The sequence below is a fragment of the Cryptomeria japonica genome, chromosome 8, assembly GCF_030272615.1.
Source record: "Cryptomeria japonica chromosome 8, Sugi_1.0, whole genome shotgun sequence".
Classification (NCBI taxonomy): domain Eukaryota; kingdom Viridiplantae; phylum Streptophyta; class Pinopsida; order Cupressales; family Cupressaceae; genus Cryptomeria; species Cryptomeria japonica.
Genome location: NC_081412.1, coordinates 367,115,962 through 367,125,262, shown reverse-complemented (window position 1 = coordinate 367,125,262; position 9,301 = coordinate 367,115,962). Strand labels below are relative to the sequence as shown.

The window sequence follows — 9,301 nt, the reverse complement described above, 5'->3', positions numbered from 1 at the left end:
TAAAAAAAAACCGTTTTCACCAACACCAAATTCGCTCATCTGCCACAATGAATGAGCATACATTCTCATTCTAACTATTAATGTATTTCTCCCAATTCCCGCCGTCGTTGCAGAGGAATTCGACATTAATTGCCTGTAATACTTGAGTCAACCTAGGCACATGAACAGAGGAAAAAAAAATGCATTTCGCACATTTCAAGTTTGTCATTGGTACTATACTTAGCAGGCCATCTTAACTCCATTGAATGTTTTCACATTACCATCCCACCACCTCACCTCTCCCTCAGCTAAATCGCATGCCACATTGGACAACCCGTCATCAATGACATTTCCACTTCTCCTTACATGAGAAATACAAAAATCTTGAAAAGTTTTTAATTTTGAGCAGATTAAGGTGATAAAATTATTTAATCTCCAACTCAGGGTTACTCATTTCATGATTGCGTTAACCAAAACTTGAGAATCTCCCTCCAAATGAACTTTCGAAACCTTCATGTTAACTACCAAATCAGTTGCTAACAAAGCCGCTTGGACCTCTGCGTCATTATTAGTTCCATCTTGCAGCCTTTTTGCACCTTTGAAGAGAACCTTCCCTTCATCATCGCGAGCCACACATCCCACCCCAGAAATACCCGGGTTGCTCCTAGAGGACCCATCAAAGTTGATCTTAACCCATCCCTGCTCCGGTTTTGACCAAAAATCCTCCTTTTGTCCATGATCCTTACAAAAAGGGTTAACCCATGAACGGGTCTAGATCCAATACTCTTCAAATAGGTTGAATATTTTACAATTACAATTCAAAATCATTGAATTTTCTTTGTAGCTTAGACAACAAAAAAATCAAATTAACCAAATTCATACCCAAATTTAAAATTTATATACAAAAGAAATAAATTTCTTGTTATATAATAATTTTAATATGCTGCATAATTTAAATTTATTAAAATTAAAAAAGAATCTTATAAAAAATTGAAAATGTTTACAAACAACTTTTAAATTATTACCAATTTTGACTAAAACTTTGTTGGGAGGCCTCTAATAAATGAGATTAAAATTAAAACAAATTATTAAAATATTTTTTAACACACAAAACTTATTTAATTATATTTCATTTTATAATTTTATAATTTAAGAAAAAAATTCTATTTAAAAAAATCAAAAAGAAGTTAATGACTAAAAAGATGAAAAGTCAATTAAAAAAAAGTTATATTCCATTAGCAAACGAACAGTAATGATAAAAAAAAATCAAAATATAAAAGAAAGTTTTAAGAGAAAATGGGACAATCTTTTCTGCAATTACGTCGGGGAGGATAGAAACACTTCTCAAAGACAGAAAACAACGCCTTTCCCACTCGTTTCATCAAACTTTTCTTTAAAGGTCAATTTAAAAATCTAGTTTGGATTCTTCTCAATTTAAACTCTTTCCAGAAGACGATCAATCTTAACATATCAATCAAGGGTTCAAAGTGCATCTTCATTTTCATCGAAAAATTTATACAATCAAATTTAAAAATTCAAACTCATACAAAATCATGAATTCATTTTCAGGAAAGATCTAAACTCAGATAAAATTATCAAAAATAATTTCAAATACTTTCATAATGATAATAAATTAAAGACTAAAGAAAAATTTATGTTTTAGATGGAATATATATTCTGAAAAGAAATTTAAAATTAACAGATATCAAATTTTACAATCAATAATGTTGGTTGATGTTTTTGAATTAGATCGTGAGAGCTTTTGTGTCAAAGTGTGATCCATCATCAGAATAATAGAGAGCAACAGAGAGATCCCAACGTCAGTTAAAAACTCACACAATCTAATCCAAAAACAACAGTGATGGAGATATTCAAAAAATTGATAAAAATTCACACAATCTAATCCAGAAACAACAACGATGTAAAAGGATCCCCAAAATTGATACAAAACTCACAATCTAACCTAAAAACAACAGCCATTAAGAAAAAGATCACAACACATCAGGTAAAAATGTTGCTATTATGTGAATATTTCCCAAACCTAGAAAACGATTATTTTCAGTGAAATAATCATCATCAGAGCAAGGCTGCATTCATGCAAGCCTAATCTTACAAATAGCCTCAAATTGTGAACAATGGGGAAAAAAAGGATCTGAATAACTGCATGAACATAACAAGCACACTGAACCAAGAAATCTGCAACCTCTGCAACATTCACTAAAACAAGAAATCTGCAACCTCTAAAAGACAATACGGCAGTTCATGCAAGAATCTAAGACTGTAGCTGATAATGAAGACCACTTATTATTATCCTCTAAGTGTCATGTCCGACATGAACAAGGCAGCCAAAGAATCGAGTGCTTGTCGTGAACTTCCTTCCTCAGTGGTTGCATTTCTGACCTTGGCAGCCAGTTCACTCACTCTCATCCTCATATCTTTTCCTTCACCTCCACCTCCCATTAACACCCCAACACATCTCTCCACTTCGCTTCTGCTCACCAATCTATCCATTCCTTTCTGCACTTCAACAGCAATCTTCATTTCTTTGACCAGGACAAGAGCATTAAGTCTCTGTTCGTTCTCAAACTGTGGCCAAGCAATCATGGGCTTCGAGTTCCCAATGCTCTGCAGGGTAGAATTCCAGCCACAGTGGGTAAGAAAGCCACCAATGGACTGGTGAGCAAGAAGAAAGCCCAAGGGAGGGGCGCTATCAAGAACCAGTCCCTGATCTCTCACACGCTCCTCGAACCCAAATGGAAGCAATTCCGACACAGAATGAACTTGGGCTTCCCCTCTCACCATCTCCAACAGACTGTAATCGGACTTGGCTCCTGCTTTCAAAACCCAAATGAATTTCTGCCCACTGCCTTCAAGCCCAAAGGCGAGTTCTTGGATCTGCTCCACTGACAGTAACGCAGGGCCCAAGAAAACGAACAGGACAGAATCCTTGGGCTTCTTTTCAAGCCATTTCTCACACTTTTGCTTCGCAGAATCCGACCCAGGTGGTTCAGATTCCGGCAGAAGCGGCCCAATACTGTATATACTCATCAATGGCGGCTGAGAACTTTCTAGAGCACCTATCTGTGAACTTTCCAGATCCCGGCAAGAATTTACAATAATACCGCGCACCCCAATGAGCTCGGAGACCGGGAGAATGTGCTCTAAAGGAAACTTGTCCTCAAGAAGACCTCCCGGTATGTCACTCGCTGTAACAAATCTAAGCCCTGGTATGTCTCCCTGCTGATGGCGATTCATGTCTTTGAGAAACGAGAGGCAGAGATACGAGGCAGAGTAGCCGAAAAACACATAAGTGGGTATTTTTAGCGCCGACCCAACGTTCAAATGATGGGCAACCATTTCCCGAGTCGTTGCCCAAAGGTTATCTACTATGTAAGCGCAGAGAGGAACATTGAGGTACAGAAAAAGCTTAAGAAACCCCTCGACTTTGTTTTCCGTGGTCTCCTCCAGAACAAGCATGTCCACACACACAGAGTGCACCTGTTTTATGTAATCTTGTTTCTGTGGTGCGTACTTGTCTGGAGTGATGAAGATGATGGAGAAGCCGTGTTGGGTGCAGAGGCGCTTCGCCAGCTCAAGACAAGGAATGAGATGCCTCCATCCGCTGCCTGCGTACAATGCTACGTGAGGCTTATAACGCCGACCCTCCATTACAGGCAAAAGTTTGCCTTAGATACAGCAAAAACTGTCCTTAATGACGTCCCTGTCTTAATAGCACAGAGTACTTTTGTCTTCCATAAACTGTAATGCGCCCAATAAACTTTTAAACACAATACAACAAAGATGAAATTTCGTCAATGGCGTTGTGTTGTGCAGTTTGCCCCTCTCCACTCTAGTCCTTAAATGCACTCCGGGCTGGCCAGTCATGATATCTCAGTTACTAATTCTGTCCGTGGGGAAAGTGGGAGGCTCTTGGTTTTCCTAAAACGAAACGATATTTTCAAATATGAGACTTTTTCTTTTCCAAGATCCAATTAAAAGTTGGGGCAATCTTGAGCTTGGAAATCTTTTGTCTCGTTTGATTTTAATGGAACCAAAAGTCTAAGAGTTGAGATTTAAGCGTATATTTTAAATGTCAGTTTGAGAATTTGAATCTAAGTCTGATTATTAACTGTTTTGATAAGTTTTGATTTTTTAATATATGATCTATTTTATCAAAAATGTAAAATAAAAATTTATTAAAATTAATTTATTTTTATAAATTATTTTCTATTCAAAATAATACAAGTGGAAGGATTATAGAGACAATTTTTTTTATTATATTCTTAAAACGAATGTTTTTTCAAATATATGAGGCTTTTTCTTTTCCAAGATCTTGATCTTCGAATTCTTTGGTATCTGTTTGATTTTAATGGAACAAAAAGTCTAAGAGTTGAGATTTAGGGGTATATTGTAAATTTTGTTTGAGAATTTGAGTCTAGGTCTGATTATTAACTGTTTTGATAAGTTTTGATTTTTTAATATATGATCTCTTTTATCAAAAATGTAAAATAAAAATTTATTAAAAACCTTTTTTTTCAAATATATGAAGCTTTTTCTTTTCCAAGATCCAATTAAAAGTTGGGGAAATCTTGATCTTGGAATTCTTAAATTTCCTTTTGAGAATTTGAATCTAGGTCTGATTATTAACTGTTTTGATAAGTATTGATTTTTTAATATATGATTTATTTTATCAAAAATGTAAAATAAAAATTTTCTTAAAACGATTTTTTTTCAAATATATGAGGCTTTTTCTTTTCCAAGATCTTGATCTTCGAATTCTTTGGTATCTGTTTGATTTTAATGGAACAAAAAGTCTAAGAGTTGAGATTTAGGGGTATATTGTAAATTTTGTTTGAGAATTTGAGTCTAGGTCTGATTATTAACTGTTATGATAAGTTTTGATTTTTTTAATATATGATCTATTTTATCAAAAACGTAAAATAAAAATTTATTAAAATTAATTTATTTTTATAAATTATTTTTTATTCAAAATAATACAAGTATACGCATCTTTGGAAAAATCTATGTAAAAATATGGGAAAGATTATAGAGACATTTCTTTTTATTATATTCTTAAAATGAAACTTTTTTTTCAAATATATGAAGCTTTTTCTTTTCCAAGATCCAATTAAAAGTTGGGGCAATCTTGATCTTGGAATTCTTAAATTTCAGTTTGAGAATTTGAATCTAAGTCTGATTATTAACTGTTTTGATAAGTTTTGATTTTTTAATATATGATCTATTTTATCAAAAATGTAAAAAAAAAATTTATTAAAATTAATTTATTTTTATAAATTATTTTCTATTCAAAATAATACAAGTATACACATCTTTTGAAAAATCTACTTAAAAACATGGAAAAGATTCCAGAGAGAATTCTTTTTATTATATTTTTATTTATTTAGATTATTATTTTTCAACTATTTTTTTTATAATAAAAATACATTAGTAGATTAAATTGTTAAAAATGGCGAGCAGGATCCGAGTAGTGCGAATATGGGAAGCAGAGGTGAACTGTGAATTCCAAAGAGTAGCAGAGGAACTGGCATGGATGAATTGGGGAGAGTTGGAGGATTCAGAATGCCTGAAATTGGAAAGGCAAAATGGCAAAGATCAGAAGGGTAAACATGTACCGCAATGGGTGTTTGAGCGGGGATGATGGGTGGACAAATGCGCTTAGGAGAATAGGCGAATGGACCAGAGGAATATAGAGGAGAACTTTCCACCATCAAACACTATGAGGAATTTTCACACAATGTGGAAGGGAAGGAGGAATCAAGGGGAAATGATGCATAAGATGAGATGACCGAATAAGCAATAGAGCGCAAACAACATGAATGGGCGTGACCCCAAGAGCAATTGGTATGGGCAGTTTTGGCAAAAGAAAAACCTACATCGGAGAATTGGTGATCGCAGAATCAGGGAATGGGAGTTGGAGCGAGAAGATTCAGAACAAGTAAATCCTGGAGGAGTAGAAGGTATGATACGCAAGCAAATTATCATACTAAGGAAGTATAAGGTAGCCCCCCAAACCCTGTCCCTAGATTGAAACAAAATCATTTAGTATTCAAAATTTGCAAGGGCAAAAATTAATTGAAAGATTAAAAGAAGTCGGGATTTTTTTTTAAATGGTGTAAGGAATGGGCTTCGACCCAAAAAAATCTTTGAGTGGGGAGAAGACAATTGGGGAAACACTATCGCACAATTGGGGAAACACTACAAGAATTATCATGATCGCTAATGGATTCTTCGTGATAAAATTTGGATCCAATGAGGAAAAATGGGAATTCCTCTCAAGGTGGATGTTGGGAAGAGAATCTAGAAGAGGAAGAAGGAGAAATCCCTAAACATCACATGACTTTCCATAGCATAGAGTCGGAAAGAGAGGTAGAGGAAGGCAATGAATTGAAGGCCAATACGAATGAAAATTTGAAGAAAGGAGATACTATCATGAACACAATCAATAACCCAAGGTCAACAAGGGAGTTTTCCAGAATATGGGGATGAGTTGGAGGAGGATTCTAAAATGGAAGATGGATATGAAGGTACTCCAATGGGCATCATGGTAGAAAGAGGGATATCGAACAAACTATTTTCAAGCTGAAAAAACCTAATATGAAAACGAAACAAAAGAGAGGTGCAAAGTCCAATAAAGAAAAATTGGAAATGACTGCTAAAACCAAGGGTCAAATGAAAAATAGAGAGGGGAAGGGGGTCACCCTTTCCGAGAACCAATGAAGCTCATAACCTAGAATGTGGCACCTGATCTGACGTCTATTAGAGCAAAGAAAAGAAGATGTAATCTTCTTGTAGGAAACAAAATGGAGAAAAGAGGAGTACCAATTTAGAATGAAAGCTTGGCGTCAATGGTAGGGATTGTTTGTGGAGTTAGTTGGTGCTTCTTGTAGTTTAGGTATGATATGAAATCCTTTGAGTACTATTTATCCTTTGATTATAGAACATCCCAATTGGATTGCTGCTAGATGAAGATATTTATATAAGAATATAAGTTTTGTTGATCATCAGTGTTTATGGAGCTATCTCCACAATTGCCAAGAGAGGATTATGGAAAGAAATTACTCAATGACTGGCATAAATGAATGGTGAATTTGGATCGATAGGGGGAGACTTCAATACCACACTAGACGACTCAGAAAAATGAGAATTACAAACCATAACAAGGGTGTAACTTGATTTCCAAATCTTTGTGTATAACAATATTTTGAGAGGCATTCCAATAATAAATGGGAAATTCACATGGACTAATCGAAGGAAGGACTATGCTAGTATTGTCGATAGACTAGACCGCTTTTTTTCTGTTTGGCAAATGGAATAATGAACCATTTACTTATGAGGCTGATATTTTGTCATATACCGAGTCAGATCATTACCCTGTACTACTCAAACTCAAGCCAAAAGATCCAAAAGGAGGTAGCCCTTTTAGATTTGAAAATATTTGGTTAAGGGATCCATCATTGAAGGAGTTAGTTCAAAAATGGTGGTTGGAGATGAGGGTGGGAAACCATTCTAAACTATATGCTTTTAGTAAGAAGCTTGCTCATGTCAAAAGTAGACTCTTGAAAGGAATGGAATAAGGATCGGTTTAAGAATATATTTGCAAAAAAGGATAGGTTCACTAGAGAATTAGAGGCTTTAAATAGAATCATAATCGAGAAGGGAATGGGGCTGGTAAAATATGAACTTGAAAAGTTGAATCAGGAGCCAAGTGAAGTATCGACTTGGGAAGAGTGTCATTGGCGGCATAAGTCAAGAGAAAAATGGCTCAAAGAAGGAGAAAGGAATAAAAACAATTTCCACAAGACCACAATAGAAAAAAGATGCAGGAATAGAATGGTAGAAATCAAGAGGGAGGATCGGTCAGCAACTCAAACACTTGAAGAGATCAATTAGGAAGTAATAAGTTATTTTTAGTCGATTTTGGACCGAGATATCCAAGTCCAAGATCAGGTTAGAGATGAGGTATTAGATAAAATTCCATCAATAATTGGAGAAGGTGATAATGCAAAACTATTTTAAAATGTAACAAAGGAAGAGGTGCATAATGCCACTTTTCAAATGGACCCTGACAAAATTCTCGGGCCATATGGATTCCCAGTCAAATTCTATCAATTTTTTTTGGGATGTCATTGAGGATGATTTGCATAGGGTGGTTGAAGAATCAAGAAGGAAATCCACAATTCTAGGAGTATTGAAACATACTTTCTTGGCATTAATCCCTAAAAAGAAGGAGGTTGTAAGTATGAATGACTATAGACCCATCTCATTACGTAACACTATCTACAAAGTGATAAACAAAGTGATCGCAATAGATTGAAGAATGACATACACAAGGTTATCTTGGAAGAGAAAGTGGTTTCTCACTAGGTAGATCTATAGAAAAGGTATCATAGTGGCCCATGAAACAATTCATACAACAAGGAAAATAAGGACCCCCGGCATGGTTATCAAGTTGGATATTCTTAAGGCTTATGATCTAGCGGATAGGAAGTTTCTAATATTAGTCTTGAGGAGGTTTGGATTTGTAAAGAAATGTATTGAATGGATAGGAAATTGTATAAGCATGCCAAGGTTCTCTAATTTAGTGAATGGTGTGGCACATGGGTTCTTTGATTCTACCAGAGGTATTAGACAAGGGGACGCCCTGTCCCCTCTTCTTTTCATCATAATGAAAAAGTCTCTAGGAAGATATATTACACTAGTTAGGAGGGAAGGGCAATGAAATGGTATCAAAGTGGCACCAGGTATAGAATCTATCACCCACCAACAGTTTGTGGATGATACTATTTTTTTTGGAAAGGCTTGTAGGGTTGAGGCTAGGAATATCAAAAAGGTCCTGGATGATTATGGTAGAGCTTTGGGGTAGAGTATCAATTGAAGAAAATCACAGGTTTTCTTCTTAAATGTTGAACCAAATCTTCAAAGGGAGATTGCTCGAATTCTGGAATTGACCTGATAGACAATTTTCAAGGGAGATTTCTTGCAATGTCCTTGTTTTTTGGAATTAACAAAAAATGTTATTGGAAAATGCTAGAATTAACAATTACAAGAAGAAAATGGAGATGTGAAAGGTAAATGGCTCAACTCAGCAAGCAGGATTTTGATGTTGAAAGTAGTCCAAGCAGTAGTCCCTGTGTATTCAATGTCATGCATGAAGTTGCCTAAGGCGGTTGAGGACATTTTAAACCATCTATCATTAGATGCTTCTTTTGGAATGGGATGGAGGACACACAAAAAATTCCTCTGATTTCATGGGAGAAGATTTGTAGACCGCATGGAGTTGGTGGGGTGTGATTGAAATAGC

At 35.4% G+C, this 9,301-nt stretch overlaps 1 protein-coding gene across 1 annotated transcript; it reads right to left on the bottom strand.

The window, feature by feature from the left end:
• Window positions 1-2,286: 2,286 nt before the first annotated feature.
• Window positions 2,287-3,648, bottom strand: LOC131066295 (isoflavone 7-O-glucosyltransferase 1). Its single transcript, XM_058001021.2, has one exon. It carries the CDS (start codon window positions 3,646-3,648, stop codon window positions 2,287-2,289), a length of 1,362 nt encoding a protein of 453 aa, XP_057857004.1.
• Between the last annotated feature and the right edge of the window lie 5,653 nt (window positions 3,649-9,301).

What these genes read in the sequence shown, in the direction of transcription:
- LOC131066295 (XM_058001021.2), bottom strand. Translation starts at nt 3,648, where the DNA reads ATGGAGGGTCGGCGTTATAAGCCTCACGTAGCATTGTACGCAGGCAGC.